Raw genomic sequence first — 13,055 nt, forward strand, 5'->3', positions numbered from 1 at the left:
TTCTTTATTTGTATTGTATAATAGGATATATATTATGATATTATTATATGCAGGAAAATGAAATTATTGAATGATATTTATGTTACCTGTATAGATAATAGTGTAATATGTGGAATATCTTTTGTTCTTTCATTTGTATGACACTGTTTTTGATTAAAAACCAATAAATAATTTAAAAAAAAGAAGTGTTATCTTGAGCAAGAACAGCAGGATCCGAGGCCGATGGTGGGAGACAAAGAAAAGTGGCCAAGTCCAGCATGGGGGAACAGTGGCGTAGCATGGGTGAGAGGTGCCAGGGGCGGTGGTGTCCCTCTCCCGCCCTTGTCTCTGCCTCCCGCTCCTTCCCCGTTTCCCCCCTGCCCATGAGCATGCCCCCCCCCTTCCCTTACCCCACACCTCTAGTCGTTCACTACTACAAGCAACGAGAATGTCAACATGCTCCACGTGACCCCCGTTGGCTCTCCCTCGGACGTCACTTCCTATGCGTGGCACCTGGAAGTGATGTCAGCGGGAGAGACAACTCGGTCACGAGGAGCACATTGAACTTGTTTGCTCGTGGCGGTGAACAGTTAGAGGTTCTGGGGACGGCAAGGTGGGCGCGCGAGGGGTGGAATTGGAAGAGGGGTGGAGAAGATGAAGGGGTGCCGGTGCAGACCACCCCCCTGCCCCCTTCCTACGCCACTGTGGGGGAACGCAGGCCAATGCCGGACAGACTTGTACGATCTGTGTTCCACACGTGGCCATATCCTGTTCCTGTAATCGTTGCAGCCTAGCATGAAATGGGATGTGATTGGCTCACAGAGTGTAATTTGTGACATCATAATCAGAATGGACTAATCAGAGTAAAAATTGATTGTGTCTCCTGCTTTCAGCGAGTCGCAGAAACTGGGGGACGAGTTGAACATAGTATTTCAATAATAATAATTTAGAAGGCCACGTTTTCCTAATACCAACAAAGGTTTATCTTGCCGATTCAATTTTTTCTTCAAGTCCTATTGTCTTTCCCTGCCCCCCACTCCCCTTTTTGTCCTTATCCGTCATAATGTGTTGTCATTCTTTCCCTCTCTCTTTTCTGTCTATAGGAATCTCCTGGACATGGACACTTTTTCAAAGTCTGACCCTGGTAGGTGTCGTTTCTTTGCACATATAAAACAAATTTAGGCTCACAGAGAGAGAGAGAGAGGCAAAGGAGATATGTGAAGTGATTTATACTTTGTTGGTTGAAAATCCTTCCATTCAATATGCGTCTCATCTTAGATTTATGTCCATCGACTTGGAAAACTCAAAATAGAGTACAGTAAAACTTGAATACACTTGTCATAAACGTACCATAAATTTAGAATAAATGGATACATTGTATGCAAGATGCTTTCTTGTTTAATTGCCTTTCAATCTCATCACTTATCATATCTGTGTCGATGAAAAACAGAGGACACCAATCCCAGTGCATGAGAAGTTTCGGAAGCTAGATTCCCAATAGTAGACTCTCTGGAGCCCGACAAGACAAAACTCAGTCTTGCTCGCTAATGTTAAAAGCAATATTTATACTCCAGTCTCCCTATAATTCTATAAATCTTAGCAGCTAAATGTAAACGCCATTTGTGTGCTAAGATTAGGGTTGCCAGATTTTTCTGTCGGAAAATCCGGACCCTCCCCTAGGCCCCCGCAGGCCTCCCCAGATCTACCCTAATCCTGCTCCCACCCCCCTCTTGTCGGGCAGGGTGGAATTCTGTGGTTTTTCAAAACCCGGCACTTTGTCCAGGTTTTGAAAAGCCTCCTTAAATCGATGAGGTCTACTCTATGCCCTGGTCTGTAGCACGTGCCTACATTTCAGAGCACACAACTCCAAAGGAGGCGTGACGATGGGCATTCCCAGAAATTAGGCGCTATGTTAGAATACTTACATTTTCATGCCGAACTGCGACCAGTTGGTTGCAAGCATTTATACCCGTCTTTGGCTCACGCCCAGAGCTATAGGCTTGAATGACCCGATTCTGTAAACATAGGCACTGAGTCGTACGGCGCTTAATTGCGATTCCATAAGAGATGGGCACACTTCATAGAATCGCACCCAGCAGCTCCTAAAGTGGTCTTAGGAGTCAACAGGCGTTCTAACCTTGTCAGGCGCTATCGACGCATGTTCGAGTCCAAGCGACTCGATGGGAATACAGAAGTAGATTGCCGGGCCTTTCTTCCGCGCAGTATAAATTCGGAGTTCGTCACTGTTGTCGCATCGAACACAATCCTCTGCCTCCAACGATGCCCGTCTTGCTGCTGGCCCAGATGGCTGGCAACCTTAGGTACGCCATATATATGCCAGAGTTTTCTTGGTCTAAATATCGATACCTAAGTTTAAAAAGATGCCTACCTGTAAAACATGCCCACAATCTGCCCCTAAACATGCCTACTTTCTGGTAGGTACCTTGGACTAGACGCCTACCTGAAAGTGGTACACACCTAGCAAGTTAGACGCCTTCCATCCAATTAAGTGCAATTAACGTCAATTACAAGTTGTTAACTGCCAGTTATCGGCGCTGATTAAGCTTTTTTTTTAAAAAAAAAAAAATAATTAAGTTAGGCGCCAAGTTTGGCTAAGCATGCCGATCTAAGCATCAATTATAAAATCAGGGTATGCTAAGCTAGCCTAGAGTGGATTGACCCAGTACCTAACCCATTGGCTCTAGGTACTGAATTTCCCTTTTGCCTATTACAGTAGATTCTCAGTTAACCGGCACCCATGGGGATTGATAGATGGCAGATACATGTAGTTTCTGGTTGCTTCAGAGTTGCGATTAAAAATAGGCCTAACTAATACTATACCCCATACAATGTCATATCTAAAAGTGTTCCAGACAAACTATTGGACATGTGGTAAACAAAGTCTTGGTGTACTCTGGTTAGGGTTACCAGAGGTCCGGATTTCCCCGGACACGTCCGGGGGTCCAGATGGCTTTTCAAAATCCGGCGCTTTGTCCGTGTTTTGAAAAGCTGCGTCGGGCAGGGAAGTAAGTCTGCGCGAGTGCGCACGTGATCTCATCACCTAGCGTCCGTGCATGCGCAGACTTCCTCCCTGTCCGACGAGAAGGCAGCGGGGATGGGGGCCTAGGTTGGGGATGGTGTAACTAAGTGGGCCAGGGGGGGCGGGGCTAGGAGATCCGGATTTTACGAAAGGAAAATCTGGCAACCCTAACTGTGGTGTGGCTTGCCAAGTTGTGGGAGTGTGTGACGCAGTGGTTAAAGCTACAGCCTCAGCACCCTGGGGTTGTGGGTTCAAACCCACCCTGCTCCTTGTGTCCCTGGGCAAGTCACTTAATCCCCCCCACTCCCCCAGGTACATTAGAAACATAGAGTATGACAGCAGACAAGGGCCGACGGCCCAACAAGTCTGCCCACTCAAGAATCCTCCCTCCCAACTAGTCTGCCCACTCAAGAACCCTCCCTCCCAACAAGTCTGCCCACTCAAGAATCCTCCCTCCCAACTAGTCTGCCCACTCAAGAACCCTCCCTCCCAACTAGTCTGCCCACTCAAGAACCCTCCCTCCCAACTAGTCTGCCTACTCAAGAACCCTCCCTCCCAACTAGTCTGCCTACTCAAGAACCCTCCCTCCCAACTAGTCTGCCTACTCAAGAACCCTTCTTCCCTGGAGTATCTATCGTTTGAGCATAACTCTGTAGTACTCCCACCTGTTTGTCCCATCGACTCTTGAAGTCGAGCACGCTACTGGCCTTGACCACCTGGCGTGGAAGATCATTCCATCGATCAATCATCCATTCGGTGAAGAAGTGTTTCCTGGTGTCACCATGAAATCTTCCTCCCTTAAGTTTTAGTGGATGCCCTCTTGTCACCGTGGGACCCTTTAGAAAAAAGATTTCCTCCTCCACTTTGATGTGACCCGTGATGTATTTGAATGCTTCTATCGTGTCCCCCCTTTCTCTGCGCTCCTCGAAAGATAGATAGATTGTGAGCCCACCAGGACATATAGGGGAACATGCTCGAGGACCTGAATAAATTAATGTAAACCATTCTGAGCGCCCCTGGGAGAACGGTATAGAAAATTGAATTGAATGAAGTTTACACTTAAATTTCCACCAGAAATTGATTTTATTTTCATTTTTATTTAAAATATTGCAGTATTGATTAGATTCTTTCTTCTGGTTGCTTGAGAGTTCTGATTGCTTGAGTTCCGGTTAACAGAGAGTCTACTGTATTTAGAATCTGCCAATAATGTTGACAGTCTTACTTGGTTGTCTCTTCCAGACATCTCTCTCTGCTAAATCATGAGATATCCACTGGAAAAGCAATCTAGAGAACTCTGTAGCCAGCAGAAAGATAATCTCATGACCCACTGTGTTTGCCAGCTCACAGCAATCAGGGCTAATGGTTTTAGTCTTAAGAAAACACTAGACTCTGATTTTTAAACCACTGATTATGCGAGTGGTTTTGATTATGTCACGACGAAAGAAAATCCATTACCAGTAAGAACTAGTCTAGCCTGCCTTCTATGGAGCACTGGCCTACAAGACCAAGCAACAGGCACGGCGTGCTGTATTAGGTCCAGTGAAACAGAGAGAAATTGGGTCCATCTTAAGAGACACAAATCCAGAACTCACAGAGAGGTTCTCGCACAAAAATTCCAACTCTTGCAAAAGTATATACCAGGGCAGTGGTGTAGCAAGGGCACGAGGGTAGGGTAGCAGTGGCGCTCCCCGCTCCTTCCCCTCCCCCCACGCCACACTCGTGCCCTCCCGTAACTTTTTTAAATCTTCGTCGGCACCAGAAGCTTCTCCGGCCTGCTCCTCATAGAAACATAGAGACTGATGGCAGAAAAGGGCCACGGCCCATCTAGTCTGCCCACACTAATGACCCACCCCCTAACTTCCTCCGTGAATAGATCCCACGTGCCAATCCCATTTTTTCTTAAAATCTGGCACGCTGCTGGCCTCAATTACCTGTAGTGGAAGATTATTCCAGCAATCAACCACCCTTTCGGTGAAGAAATATTTTCTGGTGTCACCATGAGTTTCAACGGATGCCCTCTTGTAGCCGTGGGACTTTTAAGAAAAAAGATTTCTTCTTCTTCCACCTCGATCCGGCCCGTGACATATTTGAACCTCTCAATCATGTCTCCCCTCTCTCTGCGTTCCTTGAGTGAGTATAGCTGCAACTTACCCAGCCGTTCCTCATACGGGAGATCCTTGAGTCCTGAGACCGTCCTCGTGCTGGCATTGGCTTTCCCTCTGATGTCACTTCCTGGCTTCGTGACCAGGAAGCGATTTCAAAGGGGAGCCAGGTTAGCGCAAGCAGCAGGCTGGAGAAGGGAAGGGAGGGGTGTGAGCATGGCGTGGCGGGCAGAGAGATGCTGTACCCTCGTCCCCTTATTATGCCATTGTACCAGCTTCTGAGTGAATATCCCCTTTGGACTTATGTCCTGGTGATTCCGCAGCCAAGTTTTCAGAATTCTCACACAGCCTGATTCTATAAACAGCGCCATAATTGAGGCCGCCTAGCAATGCCTAACTAAAATCAACGCCTAACCTAAATTTAAACAATTAGCTTAAATTAAGCGTGGAATTCCGCACAGTGCTTAGCGATGCCCACGTGGAGGCACCTTCTACTGCCTACCCAAAAAGTAGGCATGTTAGGGGCGGAGAATATGTGGGCTGGACTTAGGGGTTGTTAGGTGTCCGAGCTAGGTGCCAGTAAACTAGGCCTAGTAAAACCAGGCTTAATATACCAGTGCCAGCCTAAAGGATGCCTAGCCACATTTAAGCATGCCTGGGAGTCATTAGGCGGGATTCTATAAACGGTACCTAGTGGTTGATTAACAACCGTCCCGAGTGGCACTTATGATGTAGGTGGCGCTTGGCACTGTCGGTGGAATCGTGCACGCGATGTCTACGCATGAAATAAATTTACATACACGGGATTTCCTTAACATCTGACTGGCTGTGGGCTCCCAGGACAGGTTCTGGAAGCCCTATCCTATGTGTACATATGTGCTAACGTCTATATTTGTCTCTTGTCAAGATGGTGCTTAGAAATACTAAGCCCGAGTTGTTGTTTTTCCCCTCCTCCTTTCAGTGGTCGTGCTGTATGCTCAGGGCATTGCTAACAAAGAGTGGAGTGAGGTAAGTGGCCTGGTTATTTGCTTTTATAAATTTCCGTGGGGCAGCGTCGTAAAGTCCCGTCTGAATTGGCCATTTTCATGCAGAGAGTTGGGTTTTCAGGATACGCGTGAGATAGATTTGCAAATACAGGCACCGCATGCAGACCTGTCTCGTTTGTATTCACTGTGGATCGTCTGTCATGGAAGATGCAATTAATTAGCTAGTCACATGTGCTTAATATTCGCTGCACTTAGTACAGTAGGAAATGCTTAATTGCTTATCGCACACATATCTTTTGGGCCAGATTCTATAAATGGCATCCTAATTAAGGGCTGCCTAACTAACCCTCCCTTTTACGAAGTCACGTTAGGTATTTTTTTATCACCGGCCGCGGCGGTATGAGCTCCGACGCTCAGAGAATTCTTATGAGCATCGGAGCTAATACCGCTGTGACCAGTGATTAAAAAAAAGCCTAACAGGGCTTTGTAAAAGTGTGTGTGTGTGGGGGGGGGGGGGGGTAGTTAGGCAACTTCAATTACAGGAAGCTACTAAGTTGTAGATTTAAAACAAACCAGAGAAAATATTTCTTCACGCAATGTGTAATTAAACTCTGGCTGATTTCCTAAAACAGGCCATTATTGAGATGGCTTGCGGAAATCCACTGCTTATTCCTAGGATAAGCAGCATAAAATCTGTTTTACTACTTGGGATCTAGCGAGGTACTCGGGACCTGGGTTGGCCACTGTTGGAAACAGGATACTGGGTTTCATGGACCTTCGGTCTGTCCCAGTACAGCAATTCTTATGTTTCTATGTGAGCCAAGTACAGGACAGTCAAGCCATTGTGACATCACTGATGAGGTTGGCTCTTAGGCATTGGTGGACTGAGGCACTATGACATCACAATCTCAGCTCTAGAATGTTGGTACCGTACTTAGGATTTGAAAATGTTTGAGGCTTGTGCAGATGAGGACGGAGCTTAGGCATTAGTGGAATAAGGCATTATGACATCATAATCTCAGCTCTAGCATGTTGTTTCTATTTGAGTTTCTGCCAGGTACTTAAGACCTGGGTTAGCCACTGATGGAAGCAGGATGGATACTGAGTTTGATGGACCTTCGGTCTGTCCCAGTACAGCAATTCTTCTGTTCTTAACTATTTGCAAAGAGGGCACACTCATGGAACCAGGAAGTTGCATCAAAGGGAAGACTGAAGGCTGGCGTGAGTCGCTGCTTATTGCTGGTGAATAAAAGAAAGATTTAAAAGATACCGGGGGCTTGGGGGAATGCAGTTATGAGACCCCCTGATCACTGGGAAGACGGAAGGGAGAGCCGACATGCAGGAGTCTGGGTTTTCACACCCAATATTATGTGTCTGGCTCAGTGGTGTCGTAAGGTGGTGGGGGAGGAGCAAGCCACCCTGGGCGAGGTCTTGGTAGGGGCACCGGCACCCGCCCTCCTCTCTGCCCCCTGCTCCTTTCCACCCCCCCCTCACACGTGCATGCGCCCATTCCCTCCCATTATATCTCTTTAATAGTCCCTGCGTGAGCAACATTATGGACTTGCTGGCCACGTTGATGTCGCCTAACTCCAATGTCACTTCCAAGCCCCGCACCTAGAAAGTGACATCAGAGGCACAGCGGGCAGCAAGTTCGTGATGTCGCTCCAGCATGGAAAATTAAAAAGGTACGGGGGAAGGGAAGGGGGGCACATACGCAGCGGGGGAGGGGGTCGAGAAGTAGGAGGGGCAAGGAAGGGGTGTTACTACCCCGGCCGCCACTCACTCTCATGAAGCCACTAGTCAATATCTGAAAATGCCGACAGCTGCCGTTTGAATATTGAAGAGGTTAGAGTTGGAGAAAACATGATTAAAAGCACTAGTACAGTAGTGTGGTGAAAGCGAACTACGGTTTAAGATCTAGTTAATCTGTTCTAGAATCTTTTAGGTTTTTCATTATTTATTTGTGAATTTTCAAATTATTTAACAAGCATATCATTCTTGTACAGAAAGTGCAATCAAGAAAACATAATATTAGTTACTTTCACTCCTGAAAATAAACCAAAACTACAAAAGAAATATATTTGTCATCTTAATCGCACACTAGTCCTCAAAATTGGATCCAAGACTTAAGAAATAGGAGTGAATAAAGTACAACACAACAATCGAAGCAAACCAAATGTTGCTGAAAGAGAGCTTAAATTATGATTTGGACACAGATATTTCTCCTTTTTCAAGGCGCTTCGTAGAAAGGAAAGCCGTCAGATGAGCCAGGTCAAAAAAATATCTATTTAAAAGTACGATATCTGATTATACATTTACAAGGGTATCTAAGGACAAAGAAACCCCCCTATCCGAGTCACGCCTGGTTTCAATAATAAAAACCCCTGTCTTCTCTTTTGAGTTTCTCTCGAAACATCGGGAAAAATTTGAATATGGAAACCAAGGAAGTCTCCAGATCCAATCTTTGTCTGGAGCCAAAGCCTACGGTCAATAAGAGAGTGGCTGAATTAGCCAATTCTCTATCAGATTGTTCCAATAAAGCTGTAACATCCAGAGGACTTTCCTGTGGTTTTCCATCATCATCTTTCTTTTGAGAATCCTGATTCTTTCTAGGCAATGGTGGCAAAGAATTCTCAGGAATTTTAAGAATTTCCAGAAAGTAACGTTTTATCATATCTCTTGGAAAGGTTGATGGAACCTCTGTTCTAGAATCTTATCCAAGTTGTGTTCTTTTCAGCAATCAGCAAGGACTAAAAACTATGTCGATAGTCTTCTTTTCTATTGGTGAAAGTTTGGAATGCCCTTCCTTCTGTGATTAGAGTTCTCTCTCATCTACCCCCTTTACGTTAAGGACTGAGGACATATTTATTTCAGAAATTTACTAATGATCCTTCTTTTACAAACACAGTCATCAATCATAAAAGATAAAATTCTGGCCTAAAAGATATAGTTTCTGTTCTAATCGCCTGTATAATTTTATTAATATTTTGTTAACTGAGTCGAGCCGTCCTGTTGGGATGAATCGGTATAAAAAAAAATAATCAAAGATTAGATTAAAAAGTTGAGTATTTGCAGGGCAAGGTTTCTAGAGGAGTGATGAAAAGGTCATACGCACAAAGACAATGAAAGAGAGAGGATTCTAGAATGGAGCTGGGATTAGAAGAAATCCATAATAATAAAGCCCTTAGCGTGCCTCCGCATACGCAGTACATCGCCGAGCGGGGAAGCGTCTCAGCACAGTGGCAGCAGTCCTGATCTGTCAACCCCCCCCCCTCCCCATGCCTTACCCAAAGTGGCAGCGCTGTAAACGGGCTGCTCGCGGCAAACCCTGGCAGGACCTTTCCTCTGCCGCATCACTTCGGATGCAGTAGAGGAAAGGCCCTGTCGGGGCTGGCCGCAAACAGCCTGTTTATAGCGCTGCCACTGCTGCTTTGGATCAGGAATGGGGGGTTGGTGAATCAGGACTGCTGCTACTGCTTTGGGGCTGGAGTGAAGGAAGAAGGTTGGCGGAGCAGGATTGCTGCTGCTTTGGGGCACAGAGGGAGGGGTTGGTAGGTCAGGACCGCTGCTGCCGCCTCGGCTAAGTAATGGGGGTCCAGGAGGCCAGACCCACGTGGAGGGAGGGAGGACAGACCTGTGGGGGCAGTGGACCAGGTGTGTGTGTGTGAAGGGTCCATCAGGGTGAAGTGCTGGGGAGGGAAGATGGATGGATGTTAGACCCATAAGTGTGGAGGGGGAGGATTGAGAAGTGGGGGAGATAAAGTGAGGGTGGGAAGGGAGGAACAGATACTGTACCTACAAATGGGGGTGGGGGTGATAGGGAGAGGAAGAGATTGAGGTGGGAAGGGAGACAAAACTATTTTTATAGTAACTTTCAAGCAACCAAAAACTACAGTTATCCAGTATCTACCAATCCCCAAGGATGCCGGATAACTGAGAGTCTACTGTATTTAGGAATATTCAAGGGATTTTGTTTTTTGGGGGGTTTTTTTTGCAGTATTTGGGGGAAGGCGCTGCAAGCCTGTCAAAAGATCCAGTGCAGTAGGTGGGGGAGTTGGGAGCTGGAGAGAGTGGTCTGAGGATACCATTGGGGGGTGGGGTTTGAATTGGTGTTGGGATGCGGTTGAGTGAAGAGGGTTAAAGTGACAGATGTTGGACTGGGAAGGGAGAACAGTTGCAGTACTGTGGGAAGGGGTTAAAAAGGAAGAGAAGCTGGGGGGGGGGGGAGAATATACGGACAGGAAGAATGACCTTGGAGGCAATGAAAAGAAGGATAGATAGGAATGGAGCTGGGACTGAAAGGGGGATAAATGCAGTGGAGGATCGATGAGGGCCAAAAGGGTACAGAGGACTAAGGAAATGGTGAAAGGTGAGGTGCTGTGTGGTGCAGTGGTTGGATCTACAGCCTCAGCACCCTGGGGTTGTGGGTTCAAACCCCGCGCTGCTCCTTGTGACCCTGGGCAAGTCACTAAGTCCTCCATAGCCCCAGGTATGTTAGCTAGATTGTGAGCCCACCGGGACAGATAGGGAAAATGCTTAAGTACCTGATTGTAAAACCGCTTAGATAACCTTGATAGGCGGTATATAAAATCCTAATAAACTTGAAACTTGAAAACTTGTGGTGGGACTGGGATCAGTGGGAGGCAGGGTCCGGGCATGGGTGGGGTCAGGGTATGGGTGCGGCTATTTTAGCACCCGTTACTGTAACAAATGTAACGGGCTAAAACACTAAGCCCAGCTCTCCAATCCTTCCTGTGCACTCGTGAGCAGCACAGAACTTTCTAGAATCAACAGCTTCAGCCAATTACCTCCCTATCTTCAGCTAGAACAAATGTCCTCCCCACAGCAGAGCTAAATTTAGTGTGTGTGTGTAGTATACAGCACAGAGCACAAAATTGATATAAATGACTGTCTGGGGAAGCCTTTGGCTAATTCTCGAGCATCCGTGGACAATTTATGGGCCTCTCAGGTTTGGAGGGGGGAGAGTATTCCTCTGTGGGTACCTTTATAGACCGCCTTTGAGAATGCATCTGCTGTTTATAATACTCTGCATTCGATTTAGGAGAAAATGAGTTTATCGTAGTCAACATCGATTAAAATCCTAGGTGTCACCTTGGATTCCACCACCGTGCCGTTTCTCTGACGTAGTTTCATCTTCTTTCCCATGGCTTCGTCAGCTTTGCTCGGTCCGGTCGCTATCAAATTGCAATTCCTTACGAATCCTTATACATTTGCTAGTTATTTCTAGACTGGACTATTGCAATTCATTACTAATTGGACTTCCGCAGGACCAACTGCGTCGATTCCAGCTAGTACAAATACTCCGCTGTCGAGCTTTATCAAGATCAGCACCCCTCCCCCACTCTTCAGTATTACCACACTGCGAACTTTGTTCAAACTTATATATGACTTTGTTCAAAGTTTTCAGTCGGGATGGTGCGTGGTAATACTGAAGAGTGGGGGAGGGGTGCTGATCTTGATAAAGCATGACAGCGAAACATGTCGGCCAGTCCCTTCCCGGCACAGAGAAGAAAACACATTGACAGTGCAAGCCGAAAGTAAAATAGCTCTAAAGCTAAGTGATTTCTTTTGCTTCTTTCACTAAAGATTTTTTGGAGTGAACTGAATAATAAGCATTTTTTAGAAAGTAAATTATAAAATAAACATTTTAAAATATTAAAAAAAAATATAAAAAGCAGATTAGATGATGACAATATATGCTGATAACTGAGTCTTACAGCCGGTTCAAATAATATATGGCTGGTGGAGGCATATCTGATAAATCTGCTTAAATAATAATAATAATATACCGCAGGACCGTGAAGTTCTATGCGGTTTACAATGATTAAAATATGGTACAAATTGAGCGGAATTAACAGAGTTAAAAGCTAGGGATCAGTTATTGCAGAATAAGAATTGAACAGGTCAGTTGCCTAAAATACTTCAGGAACAGATAGGTTTTTAGGTGTTCGCAAGCATGAGTAATTGTTTCAGGCCTTTACCCCATAACGCTGCCTGTTACGAGAAGAGATGCTGATGATGTCTTTTAAATTTACATCCTCTAACCCAGTGTTTTTCAACCGCTGTTCCGCGGCACACTAGTGTGCCGCGAGATGTTGCCTGGTGTGCCGTACGGTCAGGGCCGCCATCAGGGCAGTACCACCAGTCTAGGGAGAGGGGCGGTCCGCCCCACGTGGACAGGAGAGAGCTGGACGGGGGACCCGCGGAGTTCAATACATCTCGACTCGAGCCGCGAGGCTCGTCTTCTGTTCCTGCCTGCGCTGCCGCACACAAATAGCCGATCGCAAGCGTTCCCCGATGTCAGCGCTGACGTCGGAGGGAGGGCTTAAGCAAAGCCTGCCCTCCGACGTCAGCGCTGACGTCGGAGAATACTTCCGTTCGGCTATTTGTGTGCGGCAGCGCAGGCAGGAAGCAGAAGACAAGCCTCGCGGCTTGAGCTTCGTTTTGCTGAGAAAGTTGCAAAGATGGGCTGGGAGGCAAACACGGAACACAAAAGGGGGGAGGGAGTGCGTTTTGGACACAAGGCATGAACTTGGGAGAGAGGAAGGGAGGGAAAGAGATGCTGAGGTGGGGGAGGGAATGGGTTTTTGGACACAGAAGGCATGGACTTGGGAGAGAGGAAGGGAGGGAAAGAGATGCTGAGGTGGGGGAGGGAATGCGTTTTTGGACACAGAAGAAATGGACTTGGGAGAGAGGAAGGGAGGGAAAGAGATGCTGAGGTGGGGGAGGGAATGCGTTTTTGGACACAGAAGAAATGGACTTGGGAGAGAGGAAGGGAGGGAAAGAGATGCTGAGGTGGGGGAGGGAATGCGTTTTTGGACACAGAAGAAATGGACTTGGGAGAGAGGAAGGGAGGGAAAGAGATGCTGAGGTGGGGGAGGGAATGCGTTTTTGGACACAGAAGAAATGGACTTGGGAGAGAGGAAA

General features: G+C 46.7%; 1 protein-coding gene across 6 annotated transcripts in view; it reads left to right on the forward strand.

Moving 5' to 3' along the window:
- CPNE9 (copine family member 9) overlaps window positions 1–13,055 on the forward strand; it is a 151,468-nt gene that overhangs the window by 15,915 nt on the left and 122,498 nt on the right. For 4 of the 6 annotated variants that reach the window (XM_033926358.1, XM_033926361.1, XM_033926360.1 and 1 more), the window contains exons 2-3: window positions 1,083–1,123; window positions 6,083–6,129. The exons of the other annotated variants lie outside the window; for them this stretch is intronic. In XM_033926358.1, the coding sequence (XP_033782249.1) occupies window positions 1,083–1,123; window positions 6,083–6,129 (88 nt within the window). The remainder of the gene's footprint in view (window positions 1–1,082; window positions 1,124–6,082; window positions 6,130–13,055) is intronic. 6 annotated transcript variants of the gene reach the window in all.

The sequence above is a fragment of the Geotrypetes seraphini genome, chromosome 17 (genome assembly GCF_902459505.1).
Source record: "Geotrypetes seraphini chromosome 17, aGeoSer1.1, whole genome shotgun sequence".
Taxonomy (NCBI): domain Eukaryota; kingdom Metazoa; phylum Chordata; class Amphibia; order Gymnophiona; family Dermophiidae; genus Geotrypetes; species Geotrypetes seraphini.